The 16,701-nt window shown below is 36.7% G+C and overlaps 1 protein-coding gene across 1 annotated transcript in view; it reads left to right on the top strand.

The window, feature by feature from the left end:
• Positions 1 to 13,235, top strand: part of LOC144968814 (uncharacterized) — a 28,331-nt gene extending 15,096 nt beyond the window's left edge. Inside the window, exon 2 of the mRNA XM_078907523.1 lies at positions 12,025 to 13,235. Within this exon, the coding sequence (XP_078763649.1) occupies positions 12,390 to 13,091 (702 nt within the window). The 5' untranslated portion in view covers positions 12,025 to 12,389 and the 3' untranslated portion in view covers positions 13,092 to 13,235. The remainder of the gene's footprint in view (positions 1 to 12,024) is intronic.
• Positions 13,236 to 16,701: the final 3,466 nt, after the last annotated feature.

The raw sequence follows: 16,701 nt of genomic DNA, 5'->3' as shown, positions 1-16,701 counted from the left end.
CCACCACCACCATATCATTACCATTACCACTACTACTACAACCACCACCACATCATCATCACTACCACTACTACTACAACTACAATCATCACCACCACCACATCATCATCACTATTACTACTACAACTACAACCACCACCAACACCACATCACCTCACTAACACTCAGTACTACAATCACTACCATTAGGTTTTGGAGCTTTACTTCATTTGAAATAAGGAAACTTCGGAATTGTATTTGGCATTGTGTTTATATATCATAATATAATTCTAATCAGTTATCTATTTAGAACTAGATACTATACAATATGTATGCCAAATACCACCCCAATACCCCTTTCTTGTGTGCGGGAATTCCTCTTTCGGCATTGAAATTGAGTGTGAGAGAGTCATCACTACACACATAAACAACAGAAACAATTTAAAAACAAGACTATGACACGCAACCACTCACACACGAGGCTATACTATTTATCCTTTCTCTATATAGAATAGGACAAGACAAACAATAGCTTGACTCTCGCTACACTTCGCATTGATGTTTGTCGTCTCACGAGTTCAACTCTCGTCGACCTGTCAATATTCCTTTTTGCCTCGGACGTAATCATTAATAGAATGTTGTGTGGTTTTGACCGTGAAGAAAACCTTAAGAAGTCACATTTATATCATTTTAGAGAGATCGTTTTGAATAATTTTGAGTTAAACGAGCGAGCAGCAACTTGTTTTCATGAACGGCCGATCACCGCTTGTTTACTATAGTAACGCGATTCCCAGCCAACATCAAAATGGCGGATATTTTTCTCATCGAGGCCGCTGGTTGGTCAGCCAATAAGAGCACCGTACGGTTTCCATTGGGTAAATTCCTTGGGTTAACATTAAATGAGTATTATTCGAGGGATTTCATTATTTTCATAAGCTATTTATATTCATGTTTGAACGCGTTGCCCATGTGCTAGATGAACGCTAATCCATCATCCGGAGGCAAAAAAAAAAAAAGAAAAAAAAAAAAAGAAAAAAAAAATAAAAAGAAAAAAAAAAGAAAAAAAAGAAAAGAAAAGTGAAGCACCAGTGGCAGGTTCTTTTTTTTCAAATCCTGAGCATTAAATAGCGGACTATCCACTAAACGTGCTTAAAGCGTTTTACAAATGGTCCAAAACCAACAGCATCACTTAACTGTACGATATTACAAATTTTATTTTCGGTATAGACAATGCTCTTAACGGCCATGTACTCATTATACACCTGAGCACTGTGCGAGAGTGTGAGTAAAGAGCCTTCTCCATGGACTCAATCGTGATCACTCAGAGCGTGACTCGAACCCGGGATCTACCGAAGGCGAGTATCATAAAGCCGTATGACCACAAACCGGCACATGTTTATTGTTGATAAGCCCGCCATAAATGTATATTATCCTATAATGCAATGTTTACATAGTATCTTGTTATTTCCTCATCGTGGTATTATTTCCTACCTGCTGTGCAGGAAGAATTACAAAGTCACGTTGAGTCAATGGAGTAATAACTTCAGGGTAACTCGACCTAATGTTCGAAGATGTGTTTACTTTATCAACAAGCAGTATGACAGAATACACAATGCACTCACAGATAGAACAAGCGATAGGTTACGTTGGAAGAAAGAGCAAGAGGGTGTTCCAACCTGAACAATCGAAGATCGCCTTTTCCTATTTAACCAGTTTACGGCCGTTTTCTTGAAAGACACGTACTTGAAAATTTGGCCAGAAAACTCGTCCTCCAAATATCGATCAATTTGGATGATGACCGTCATCTTAGCAAAAACTCTGACACCGGGTACTTCGCGAGGTCCCAGGTTTGAGAGTCTTTGTCGAAGGTCATTTAAATTGATCGATATTTGAAGGACGAGTTTTCTGGCCAAATTTTAAATACGTGCCTTTCTATAGTACGCCAGCTAACTAGTTAAAAACAGGTTTTCCACCTGAAGCCAGTTAAACACAAAGTCCTTTAATATTTCAATTAAAGTCAAATCATGACTTTTCCTCAGTTCTGAATAGATTTGTTTACAAAAAACGTCATTCAAAATATTGGATTAAATTAATTTGACGCGGACATGAGCTGAGAGAATTTGCTGGTCTGATTATAGTCTTCGTCAACTTATAGCCCGTCGTTTACCTAAAACTTACGTCACATTACAAGATGGAGATCGTCAAAATAAAGTGAAAATTGAGTTGTTGTTGTTAATGGGGTTCAGATCTAACAGGCACACCTCATCAATCGAGGGTGGATGAACGTCGCGGTCACATAATATCTCAAATGTGTCCTAAGATCAATTCCAGTCCCTTTGCTTATAAGACAAGTGCTCTATAACTAAATAAATAGGGCCACCTCCGCAACGCAGTAACCCTGAAAATAATCGTTAGTAAATCTTTTACATCCATGTCTGATGCATTCATGACATTTCTTATCAATATATTGTTTGCAAGTCGATTACATCTTCTTCCTAATAGCCAGCGGACGGAGAGAGTGTCTGGTGCTAGCCTGACAAGTGGCGTATATATGTAAATATATATATATATATATATATATATATATGTATGTGTGTGTGTGTGTGTGTGTGTGTGTGTTGTGTGTATGTGTAGGCGGATCTCATCAAAAAGGGCCATATGAGTGCGGCGAAACAATAATTTAGGCTCACAGATATACATTTAATAAAAATGCAGGCTAAATAATTTCCTCTGAATTCTTCCGTTCAAGGCCATAGAACAACCATAAAGATTACAGTATGTGGGATCTTTTAGAGATCGGTTAATTTTGCGGTAAATTCGGGCTGGGCCAAACCCAGACTAAACCCACATCCCACCTGTCCAAGTCTTCATTCTTGCACTGTAGAACAAATAATGTTTCTTGTCGTTTTCGGTTAAAAGCAGGTGGGAAATTGCGGTGTTTCTAGTCTGTTTTGCCCTTCATTACCCCACCGATAATGCTTGATGGAGATGCAAAGATAAAAAGATCATGTGAAAATTTGGCGGGAGATAGTGGAGATTAAGAACTATAACTGACATAAAAATAAGAAAGAAGGGAAGCGGTTGGAACTAGAGAAGAAGAGAATAGAAAGAAGAAAGTATATTGTGAATTATAGAAAGAGATCGGTTAGATGCATAATATATATACGTATATATATATATATATATATATATATATATATATATATATATATATATATATATACATATATATATATATATATATACATATTTATATATAAGTAAATAGCTAAATCGATAGACATACAGATAGATAAATAGATAGTAATAGATCGATAAATAGATAGATGGATAGATAGATAAATGGATAGATAGATAATAATGGATGGATAGATAGATTTATGTATAAATAGACAGAGATGGAGAAAACGAGTCATGGTATCTGATAATGTTGATTATCTATGGAATTTCAAATTGTTATTAAGATAAAGATTCTGCGACCAATTTTTTATAATCAACTTTTACTGCTAGACTTCGAGATGGGTAAGAGGTATGAATAACATTGAAGAAGAAAAAAGATTAGACGGGCCTACGTCTTCTAAAATAGATGAAATAAAATAAATTCTCTTCATTCATTCCAATGGAATTTTTTTTCTTTAGGGAAAGACCAGAATATCATAGGCATCACCCACAGAGCAGCGCCGCAAAATGAACTAGGGCAACGTGACTTGATCAAGCGTTCACAACGCGACGGGATTTGAACTCATAAGTTCTACATACGAAGGAAAAAGCGCTGAGCCACGCTGCCCCCTGTCACCTGTTCTCTTTGAAAACTAGAACTAGATGTGTTGATGATATGCGTTTAAATAAAATTCTCACAACACTTGCTCGCCCATTGAAACATACCAAGACAAAGCTGTGTGTAACCTTATACGTCTATAGTTTAATTGATATTTTTAGTGAGAACTAATCACCCAACTGACGGTCTTAAAATAATACCCAAGAGCCTAGTGATGTCAACTTTATTCCTTCTTATATAAGACTTTGACTTTCACTCAAATGAGAAGCAGAAGTCATGCCGTCATACTTTCTTCTCTTCCGGTTCAAACTCATTGGAAGTATGTAACCAGCCCTCTGACAATGCATAAACAAGATAGATTACAGATTGAATCATAAGGTGGCATAACTGTTTTAGTACAAGACTGACAAGTCTTGAAATTGACAAAGGCATCAAAACACAGCATCAGTTTATGTCCTATCCCTTTATCATCTTAAATTTCAGCATAGTCACCGTTCCCATCCACAAACAGTCGCCAGCGTTGCACCAGTTATAGTATCGCGTCGAAGAGGAATTGACGCGGTCAACTTCAACACCATCGAGTCACCTCCGCTCGCACCTCTCCATCACTGCCTAAAGTGTCCCCCTTGGGGTGTCTATTAAGTCTTATGAAAAGGAAAAAGTCACTTGGAGCTAAATCAGAACTGTAAGGGGGTGGGTGTTCTACGAGTTCAAGAATACTTTCTCTTTCAATGTGATTATGTGTTTGTGTGAGCATTCTCGAGATCCAACGGCCCATGCCTTTCTTAAACCCAGGATTTCTCGAACCGTATATCCATCTCTTCCCTATGATATCCCAAGCCTTTGTGAAATGTTAGATTGTTTTATCCAGCGAATAGCTCGATTAAGTTCGTCAACTTCTTTGGTTGATTTGATGCGGATGATGTACTTTGTGGACGATCATTGCGAGCCTGCTTATTAATTAATGTTGGTGGAAACAACATCAGTTCCAGTAAAGCATAAAACCCACCATTAAACTGTTCGAATACCCACGAGTCACCATAAATACGTTTCAGTTGTCTATGAATGTTTACGGTGCACATAAATTTCTCTGCAGTAAATAACCCAGTCACAGAACGCTGTTTATTGCATAGGTTCTGGTGTGATTTCGTCGGCCGACATGTTGGAATAGGGCTCTTTCAAATAAGATAAATTGAAATCAAGAAAAAGCAGCTCAACAAAATTTGGTGACCGAATAGAATAATAAATTACGCAAATGCTGATGTATAGTATTTACTGGTGAGCTTAATACAATCGGAGATATTCAGTAGGCGTCAAGACTTTTCAGGAACCCTAGTCGTAGAATGTATAGGCAGATTCTTATGATTGCGGGCGTAAAAGAGCGAGAATGATTTATTTTTATTGGCGACTAGCCTTTATTAAGGCTTGTTAAGATGCCATAACTTTGAAACCAGAAGATCAGTTGCACAATGTACACATACATATATCCAATGGACTCTGCTTTAATTACAAGCCGAATAGAATCCCTGCGACTCTTCCACTCAACTTCCCTGACTTCGGATGGTGTCGCAACAGCGAGGTGGAAGGTCGACTAAAAAGAAAACGATTCCATTCCCTGGATCGGGGAGGTCATCATCTCATCAGCTGGGAGAGAAACTACACGGAATATGTATAATTAAGAGGAGACATAGGTTGGGCGGCCAAGAGGCCTATCTCATGGTAGTCAAATGTGAAGTTGTCTGGCAGTGTCGTCAGCTTGCTCTCTTTTTGGCAAAAGATCCGGAAACCGCAGAACATCTGGTTGGGTATTGCATTGTGATGCAACTGCCTGGTGGGTTCAAGATGGTTAATGGGAGTGAAAAAGTAGAGTTGTTTTTTTAATTTTATTTCAGAGTGGTTTGATTGACATAGTTATAATAATATTGTAGTGCAGCCAAAAGACACCGTTGGGGGTGATTTCTCTACATCCTGTGTCCCTTTGAAGTTACAAAACGATAGGGATTAGCTCTTGGTTTAAGATTTAATGAATGAGATAATTTCTCCTATCAGCGTAACTTTTTGTGATGCTCGTATAATATTCACATATTTAAATGCTTATTTTATCATTTGTTCTCGCAATGTAACCCAATGTAAATTTCTATTTTGTAAACAACAAATATATATAATTTTAATTGTTAGCACTATTAGTAAAGGAATTCTATTTTATCAATATTTTGTCATCATGTATTATTGTTATCCCCAGATGTTCTTTGTTTTACATTCTGAACCCTTATTGAAGTGAAATGTTCATGTTAATTCATCTCCTTATTTCACTTGATATTCTGTGTTAGCCACATTTTAACTTTGGATCTGATTTTATAACGCAATGTCATCAAATTCTATGTCCTATTCTCGGAGGTAGATCACTCGACCAGAAATTGGGGAGCAGGCACTGGTGTATGATTAAGATCTGTAAAAGTGAGTATGAAACAGTACCAGAAAAAGCAGTAAAGAAAATATACAAGGAAAAAACCATCCCAAAAAATCAGCCTGCCTCAACTGGGGATCGAACCTCAAACCTATGCTAATCAGGAAGTCTCAGGTTCGATCCTCAATTGAGGCAGACTGATTTTTGGGATGCTTTTTTTCTGTATTTTTCTCTATTGCTTTGTCAGGCAGGCACTGTTTCATACACATTTGTTTAGATCTGTATCTTACGTTTTCCTTTCTTTTCCCTTCTAACTCCCCATTCGTTCATCAACGTGCGACTGTTTAAAAAACGTTCGTTACCAACCTGTAACATTAGTATTATTGAGCCTTTTAACTTAACCAATTACCCTTGGCAGGTTTCCAAGTTCATTCCAGAACATATGGCGGAAGAATAGTTCAGGATTTTGCGGTAGTTATTCGGCAGGAAAGTAAAATATAAAATGTTATTTCTCCAATCATGTTTCAGCAGCTAGAATGGAGCCAATGAATAATAAACGGGTTTCCATTTTGTGGAATTGATTGATTATTATTGTTTTTATTCAAAGTATACCATTCCCATAATATATAGTTGAATCGAAACGATTGTATAAAAACAATATCACGAGTGTTACATAGTTTATATTATTCCAATGGAGAGGCGGTGGGGGGGGGGGGGGGGGGAGTAATAATATCGATAGTCGAATGTATACCATTATATATATATATATATAATATATATATATATATATATATATATATATATATGTATATATATGTCAATAACACTGGTTCCTATCTCATTGGAAGTGTAAAACCACTTTTCTGGATGACTGAACACATGCCAAGTGTAAATGATCTTCTGGTTTCAGAAAGATGACTTCATGTTTTCTAGTCTAAATATATGCAGGTCGTCAATAAAGATCACATATCCACGCTCTTTTACGTCCCGAAATCCTTAGAATCCGCCGATACACCCTGCTACTTACATAGTTATGCCAATTTATGATTCACTATGCAACCTATTCATTATTAGTTCTCTTTCTGAAGGACTGGTTACATATACACTTCCAAGGATTTCGGAACCAGAAAATTAGAAGTATGACGCCTCAACTTTTCTTCCCCCATTACTCCGAAAAGTTTGGGGGAAAAAAGAGCTTTTATATAGCGCAATGTCCACTAAACGTGCTCAAAGCGCTTTACAAAGAAGTAGCAAATGATCATGTCTGTAATAGAATATTTCTACACTTGGGTCTTCTGCTTCCAGTCCTGCCTTGGTGTAATACGAAAATCAAGATAAAAAAAAGAAATTAATTTCAATGTTTGGGCAAAAAGAGCTTTTATATAGCGCAATATCAACTAAACGTGCTCATTGAACATTCTTTGAGATAAAAATATTAAAGAAGGAGAAACAGAAAAAAGCAAAGAAATTTTTTTAATCAAAACAAAAACAAAGTTAACATCCATTCTTTTTATTAACATAATATAATGAATACTTAGTCATGTATTATGTATTTTAAAGCATGTAAGAGGGAAAGGTTATAAAGCATTTTGTTATGGGGGTGAGAGGGCACGAGGCCTCCGCGATAACCGAAGACTGTCGGAGAATGACAAAACACATTATTTTTTTTCATTTTCACCAGAATTCGTTCTACTTCCTATACCGATGCTCTGCAATTAAGTGTAAAAACAACATCAAAACGCCAGTTTGAACGTACCAACTATGCACAAACTTAAACGATTATAGTCTGATTGATATGTTAAAGTGAGAAATAAACTCTCAACTGACGGCCTAAAAACAAAAGCAAAGGGATGAGTGACGACAACGTCATTCCTCTTACATCGATGTCAAACAGTCTTCAACCAGAGATTTCAACACAATCCTGCCTTCAAGGAAATGTGTGGTCTTTTTTTTATTCTATTGACAGATCTATCTAGATATAGAGTACAAATATTTTCAGGCCAAACTGAAAAAGAAGTGTTTTGTCATGCACGTTATAGTAGTGTGTTGTATTATTATTCAACCTGGAGAGCAAACATTACTTTCACCGTGTACGTGCATGCTCATCCCAAAATACTCACGGCATTTCCAGAAACACACTCAAACAGGTACCGTGTACATGCTCATGAAGTGTGTATCTAAGATATTTGTTTGTGCTCTATTTACTTGTGTTCCAGGTTGAGAGAAAAAGGAAAGGAATATAAATTACGAATCAGACGGAAAGGAAGTTAGATAGATAGATAGATAGATAGATAGATAGATAGATAGATAGATAGATAGATAGATAGATAGATAGATAGATAGATAGATAGATGGAGAGAAAAGGCAAGAGGGATACATGTGAAGTGAGAGAGAGAGATAGATAGATAGATAGAGAGAGAGAGAGAGAGGATAAGTCAGAGAGAGAGAGAGAGAGAGAGAGAGAGAGAGAGAGAGAGAGAGAGAGAGGGGAAAGAAGGAACAAATAAAGAAATGACGAACGAGAGAAAAAGAAAGCAAGTAAGGTAGAGAGAGGTAAAGAGAGAGTTATTAAGATGAGAGAGAGAGAGAGAGAGAGAGAGAGAGAGAGAGAGACCTAGAGAATGCGCGCGCGCGCGTGTGTGTGTGTGTGTTTGTGTGTGTGTGTGTGTGTGTGTGTGTGTGTGTGCGGCCAGCCAAAAGCGTAATAATTTACAATTATTTTTAATCGACATAGGTGGGAATTCATAACTAGATCTAACCCTTAATATATACTTGTTACTGATTGGCTTTTCAACGCTAGCGCTATAGATTTGAGTTAAACGAATTATAAATAAAACTATAAAACACTATTTATTTATTTTTAAGAAAGAGGAGTTTGATCATTAATAGAAGGAAGGATATTGACGTCACTCAGGTCTTTGTTATTGTTTTTACACCGCTATTTTAATTATTAGTTCTCACAAAATTATATCAATCTTACTAGAGAGTTCGCGTGATTTGTTAGCCAGCCTGGTTTTGGTCCAGAGTAGAGGGGCGAATGATTGGTACAACGTTTGAAAGCCATATTTCCTGTGTGGCTGGATAGCTCAGTCGGTTGCGACCGCTCACTGTTCTTGGACAGGCGGAGGGTGTCGTGCCAAAATTGAATCCCGAGTTTGGCACTGACCTCGTGACTTTTTATTCTCTGTTTTCATCTGGCACTTCTCCATGCCCTATTTTTTCATCTTTATAGATACAAGTGCTCACTCCACACATTTTTTGAATTTTGATAGTAGTAGTAGTAGTAGTAGTAGTAGTAGTAGTAGTAGTAGTAGTAGTAGTAGTAGTAGTAGTAGTAGTAGTAATCATCGTAGTAGTAGGTTCTGTCCGTTAACAGCGTTGTCTTTGTCCGAAAAATTGTAATATCGCCTAACAGGCGTCATGTCCCGTCCTATATGTTAAATGTTGCTGTTGACCAGGGACCCCTTGTAAAGCGCTTTGAGCACATTTAGTGGATATTGCGCTATATAAAGCTCAATGTTTTTAGTAGTAATAGTAGTAGTAGTAGTAGTAGTAGTAGTAGTAGTAGTAGTAGTAGTAGTAGTAGTAGTAGTAGTAGTAGTAGTAGTAGTAGTAGTTATTGTTGTTGTTTTGTTGTTTTGCGGCTATGTGGTTTTGTCACTCGCGTTCAGATCGGAAGGTCCGGGCATAGATGAGTCCTTGGAAAAGGCTCATTACTCACGTACTCTTACCGGATGTAAAATGAGTACCAGGCCGTTAACAACGTTGTTCTGTCCGAAATAATGTAATATCGCCTTACAAGCGTCCTCCTGTCTGAAACTACATGTTAAGTGTTGCTGTTGGCCTGGGAGCCCTTGAAAAGCGGTTTGAGACTTCGAGTGGATATTGCGCGATATAATAACTCTATTTATAAAATATTAAATAGAGACAAAGAGCAAGAAAAGCGAAAGAGAGAGAGAGAGAGAGAGAGAGAGAGAGAGAGAGAGAGAGAGAGAGAGAGAGAAGGAGAGTAAAGGATAAGCGTGATATAACAATGGCAGTAGGATCTGAGCAAATTTCCTGTTATATTTTAGAGAAGTAGTAATATCAATAGTGTGATAATAGTAGTAGTATTAGTAGTACAGTCTACTCCGGATGATCGCAACACCTTGGGAAAAGCGAAGTTGCAATTAACCGAAGTTGAGTTTTCTGTCCACAACTGCAACATTTTACACAAATATGGTAAACTCAAACCAGTTGTTGTAATCATTGTTCTTTGTCCACCACAGATTGGAATAAAACAAATATGGCAGCCCTGTATAGATTTTGACAAGCAAAAACAGCTTTGAGGCAAGAAATCTTAAGATTGTATTCACTTACATTTTTTTCTCAACATTTGTAAGAGTCCAAGAGATTAGCCGTGATGAGAGACAATAAGCTCTCACCAAACCCGTGGCTCATATTGCAGTTGTCAATCACAAAACAAAGGATATCATCACTCAGTCTCTCCTCACAACTGTCATCGTCTACTTGTTCTCTAAACCATGCCCAGCCCACTCGCCTCATATCTAATGGTCACAGATGACCACACAAACCTGAACTGCAAAGCCCTCTTTTGTCTCTAATAGAGTGGTGACACACTACTGTAGTATTAAACCCCACCCACTCTCGATTCTTCAACGTGTCATAATCTAACCCATTATGAAATCTAATCATGAGATTTTGTTTGATTGATTCCTTTAGAGGTCGAAAATCTGTTGCAATTAACCAGTGACTTTTATATAGAATTAATTCCGTTTTTTGGGAAATGTTGCGATTAACCGAAAGTTGCAGTTAACCGAGTTGCGATTATCCGGAGCGGACTGTAGTAGTAGTAGTAGTAGTAGTAGTAGTAGTAGTAGTAGTAGTAGTAGTAGTAGTTGTAACAGCAGCAGCAGCAGCAGTAGTAGTAGTAGTAGTAGTAGTAGTAGTAGTAGTAGTAGTCGTAATTGTAGTAGTAGTAGTAGTAGTAGTAGTAGTAGTAGTAGTAGTAGTAGTAGTACTAGTAGTAGTCTTAGTAGTAGTAATAACAGCAGTAGCAGTAGCGGTAGTAGTAGTAATAGTAGTAGAAGAAGTAGTGGTAGTAGTAGTAGTAGTAGTAGTAGTAGTAGTAGTAGTAGTAGTAGTAGTAGTAGTAGTAGTAGTAGGTAGCAGTAGTAGTAGTAGTAGTAGTAGTAGTAGTAGTAGTAGTAGTAGTAGTAGTAGTAGTAGTAGTAGTAGTAGTAGTAGCAGTAATAGTAATTGTAGTAGTAGTAGTAGTAGTAGTAGTAGTAGTAGTAGTAGTAGGAGGAGGAGGAGGAGGAGGAGGAAGAGGAGGAGGAGTAGTACTAGCAGCAGCAGTAGTAGTAGTAGTAGTAGTAGTAGTAGTAGTAGTAGTAGTAGTAGTAGTAGTAGTAGTGGTGGTATTAGTAGTAGAAGTAGCAGCAGTGGCATAGAAGATAATATTATCATCAACGGTGGTGGCTGTAGTAGCTGCAGTAATAGCTGATTTAATTGCAGTTTCATACTGAGAATTTAGCACCAGAGAAGAAGAAAATTTTAAAAGTGAGTGGGAGAGGTGGGAAATTACATTACTGAATTCAGTCCAAACGCTTTCACCTGTTTATTGATAGAAGAGTGTGATTAGATCATGTCACATCATATTGCTCCATGTAGGAACCCTAATCACGGATAATCATGGATAAAGGATTTTAGTCTTTTATTATAAGATCCTATAATTTTTTTTTTAATCTTGAAAGGAATGGCGAATCTAGTGCTTAGGAACTCATTAAAGAATTTTATTCGAAGTCAATCTCATTGTGTATTTCATATCTTCTCTCTTTTTTTTTTTCTTTTGTCACAGGAATTGAAACTACATTTCAGGATCCTTTCAACACGATTATCAGAACGTGTCATCAGAGGAAGGACGATTGGCGTGAGGCAAAGGAGAGGGACGATTCTTTTTTTCTAAAGTGTGTAGATAATGAAGTAGGTCTCTTCCCATGAAACAATAAAAATCCAATTTTTTATTTTTTAAATACAGAACAAAACATAGCACTTTAAAACACAACCAGACAAGCAAAACAGTTTGCTTCCATCAAGGATTAACTAATGTTTGTATATTTTATAAATTTCAAATACCATAAGCTCGACATTTCCATACTCCAGAAACAGTTGTGAATTATTTACCAGCATTACATAAGAGCAGTGTCATTCATTCTTTTCACAATGATGGCGTCACAGCAAACGAAGGTACATGATCCCATGTACAACTTCGACACTCATTTCCCAGAGCGACTTTCGCGGCTCCACTTACACAGTGAGGTACCGGGCTCATTTAAGAAAAAACGTTCTCGTGCTGAAAGAAACGCTGCTAGGTATAAAACCCAACCTGTTACTTTTGATGAAATCAAAGAAGTCGATGAGGAGCCTGCGCCTGAAGAAAAACTTAAACCTGAGAATTTAATGGGCCAACTTCAGGCCTTTTCTCGATCAATGGATGGGCTAATTCCGAAGGGAGTTCTGGAAGGACATGGCCATTTTCATCTACACGGCTCTCACTCACGATCTGGCTCCAGAAAGTTCCATCGTCATCCTGATTGCATCCCAGAAAAGAGGGAAGCCGAGCAACAACTACAACAACAACAACAGCAGCAGCAGCAGCAGCAACAACAACAACAAGACCTACAACGAAACAAGCAAAGTGCAAGTTCATCTGAAAGACTGTTGCCTTCACATCAATCAAACTTTCAAGAAATTAAATCTTTTGCTTTGGATACAATAGATTCCGTGCCTTCCTCTCCGGTGTCACCCACCCAACCGGAAGCTGAGGTTAGTAATCCTTTGGCAAACATGGCGCCTCGCCGTCAGAAAGTAACTGCCAAGGCAAAGAAAAGGCAGAAGGCATCGGAGGACGGTCAGATAAATTAGAGTGCCTCGTTTTGTTTTTATTCTCGTAACTTTATGATGTATTATATAATGCAATCTATTCAGTGTATAAATAACAATAATAATAATAATAATAATAATAATAATAATAATAATAATAATAATAATAATAATAATAATAATAATAATAATAATAATAATAATAATAATAATAATATATACTTGTATATACTGACAAGTGCTCTATGGCGCTTAGCAATCACTCAGACTACATAAATTATCATACACACCAACACGCTTACACTCAAACCCACATACGGAATTTTTTCCGCATACACAAACGCAAACTCTTTACATACACAATACATTACCATCTACTCTAAAATTAAAACATATAAAGCACATTAAAGAATGCTTAAACTATAACATACCATGATGAATTCAATGAAACGAGAATTTCATAACAAAAGATGGATCAGCGATCCTGAAGGAAGATTCCTTCCTTAGGTTTTACAATGTTCATAAACGTATTTACCAGATTATGGTTATTTGATGAATTTTAAGTAGATGTATGTACTTTATGAAATGAGTCTGATGCCAAAAGAATAGTGAAGATGATCTTTCTGTAATTTAAGCAATAGAAATATTATTTGTGTCAATATGTCTATTCATGTACAATTTAATGTGAAGACATTTCGCCTTTAAAATATTTTGGTGCTGCACCATATGGTGCATGTTGTAACCAACTGGCTGTACAGTGTTCTAGGAGAAATTGAAACTCGATCATCTCGAGCAGCGATATTAATCATTGGTACCTATGTATGTGTACGTCAACACTTAGTAAATAGTTTTTTAAACTATGTGTCATTTGAATGTTATTTTCATCTCTAGCTATCTAAATGATATTTTCTGGATAAAAATGTAATTGTAAACCCCCCCCCCCCACCCCCACCCCCTTGTAAAAATAATTTTAAAATGAGAAAAAATTAATCAAGTTCATTTTAATAATAATTGGGCAAAACATGTCATGTTTTGTTGTTAAGATATTATGAATAGGATAGTTACCCTGTATATACTGACATTTTATGAGCTCTAAAGCGTTGAACGCAACGCTCTAGTTAAATTAACATATTAAGCTTTCTGAAGGCATACACGTATTTAAAAAAATATAGCAAATTAACTCCCTCCTCACCGACAATTTTCAGAATGTTTCCCAAAATGAATTAGATACCTAACACAAAAATTTAGATTTTAAACTCACACTTAAAAGCAATAGATACATACTATCTATACATAATTTGTTCAACAAGACGAGCCTCACAAAACAACATTAAGTTATTTTTAGCTATAACAAGATTATTCTTCAAATTCTTTGAAGATTTTGATCTGATTAAGAAAAATGTTAACTGTATCTTAACGAATGTGACGATTTTCCAATAATTGGTAAGGAGGGAGTTGAACTAAAAAGAAAGAAAATACTCAAAAAGAGGAGCCTTTAGAGCTCAAACTCTTTTTCAACCAACATCACAAACCAGATAATGTTAGAAGAGTATGGAAACCCTTGACATACAAGTAAAAGTCGAAAATTTAACTTTCAGAATGATGGAAGAAGTAGTTATTTTTTCACGTTATTTCGAATTATTCAATTAATTTTGACATTAATTATCCAAACGTGGCATAATATCTTATAAGTGTAACATTACCACTTAGTTAGCTTTGAATTTGAAAATATTCAATATTTATGATTGTTCAAGAAAAAAAAAAGACAACACCCTTTATGTGATTCTTCAATATCTTCTTTACGTACTTATTATTTTGGGATATTTCAAGTAAGAAAAAAAAATGATGGTTTTTATAATATAATAAAAATGATACATCTTATATCTATCTTCTCGTTAATCTTACAATATACATTTCGAATTAAATGTTTTCCACACTACATTGAATGTTGGATGATATTTCTGACTTTTGTAATGTTTTACTTGGATTGCCTTTAAATTTATCTGCATACCAAATTATCCCAAGAAAACTAAATATTTTCGAATTTATAACCAGGATAATTCATAAGTCCGGCATGATATGTCGCATGTTTACATCTTTATAGTACCGAAAAGAAAAGAAACAGGTACAATGACAAATTAGGGAACAAGGCACTGTTGTAAGATATAGATCTGAAAAAATGTGTATGAAACAGTGCAACAGCAAGAAAATAAATACAAGAAAAATAGAAAAAAAACGTCAGCTTATCCCGCAGTTTGCAGGGTTGCCACAATGAATGCCACATCTCCTCCATACATCTCGGTGCAGCGCATCATCTTCCCCCAGGCCCAGTTCTTTCATATCATCCTTTACCTTATCCCACCATCTAGTCTTTGGGGGTCCCTTTTTCCTCTTTCCCTCTATTTGTAAGTCCAATACTTTCCTTCCCACGTACTGCCTCTCTCGTCTCTTAACATGTCCGAACCTTTTCAATCTAGTAAAAGCAATCCCATAAATTCATCCTCCCTCGACTGGGGATCGAACATCAGACCTCCTGAGCACATGTCAGATGTGCTGCCATTAGTAGCATGCATACCCCAGTAAAGACAGTCTGACTTTTTGAATGTTTTTATACTTCTATTTTTCTTTCTTGATGTGTCTGTTTCATAAACACCTTTTCAGACCTTTAAAAGAAAACGGTCATGCTGACGAAATAGATGTGTCACGTTTTCCACAAGTTGATTATTTCTGAAGGTTTTTAAAATCTTATTTTTCAAGTCAGACGTCGAGACAATTGCCCGGACAGATGGAAGTAAGCAGGGGTAATTCAACTCGTTAACCTGTTTGTTAATCCATTTTATGTGAAGTTAGCAGTGTGTGTTAGTATGGGATGTGCTAAGAATTTTTGACAAGTTAGAAGTCATCCTTAATTAAGGATAAATAAAGTTTAAGTGCTTTCTGTCTGAAATAATATGTGACAAATCGTTTCTAAACAGTAATATCTCTGGGCGGTTTCAATGCTAAAAAAAAGTGGTCCTTCAGAGCCAATAGGCCTATTTACCCAGGTTTCTATCGCGTGAAACGGACAATAGCAATTGCTTGCTACCCTTTGGATAGGACGTTAGTCTATCGCAAAGTACTTTTCGCCAGATCTAGCAGACCCGGCTAACGAATCACTGCTGGGTAGAAAGGGGGAGGGGGGGGGGAATGTCAGAAAAAACAATCTCGACTGCACCTGGGGTCGATCTCTGTCCCTTTGCGTATGAAGCGAGTGCTCTACCAACTGAGCTATCAAGACCCCATTCAATGCTAAAAAAAAAAAAGAAAAAAAAAGTTTATTGCTATCCACCTTGCAGACATTTTTGGATAGAAAAGTTCAAAATAATAGATTCTGTAATCAGATGGCCTTGACTTCTCAAAGTTCAAAGCAACATGAAGTCTTTGGCATAGTTTGTTCTCGAAGATAAAACCCCTAATTCCGTAGTGTTCTTAAAAATAACTTAAACTTGAGCTACACCCCCTGAACTAGCTCAAAGCGTTTACACGGAGTCCCTGTCCAACAACAACACTTCGCATATTGGACAAGACATGACGCCAATTAGGCGATGTTATAATTTTTTCCGACATGTACTCTTTTTATACGGTGAGAGAATGTGAGTAAAGAGCCTTTTCC

The sequence above is a fragment of the Berghia stephanieae genome, chromosome 3 (genome assembly GCF_034508935.2).
Source record: "Berghia stephanieae isolate SIO BIC M18660-M18661 chromosome 3, UCSD_Bste_1.3, whole genome shotgun sequence".
Taxonomy (NCBI): Eukaryota; Metazoa; Mollusca; class Gastropoda; order Nudibranchia; family Aeolidiidae; genus Berghia; species Berghia stephanieae.
The sequence above is the reverse complement of the archived record's forward strand: the minus strand, read 5'-3'. Positions and strand labels throughout refer to the sequence as shown.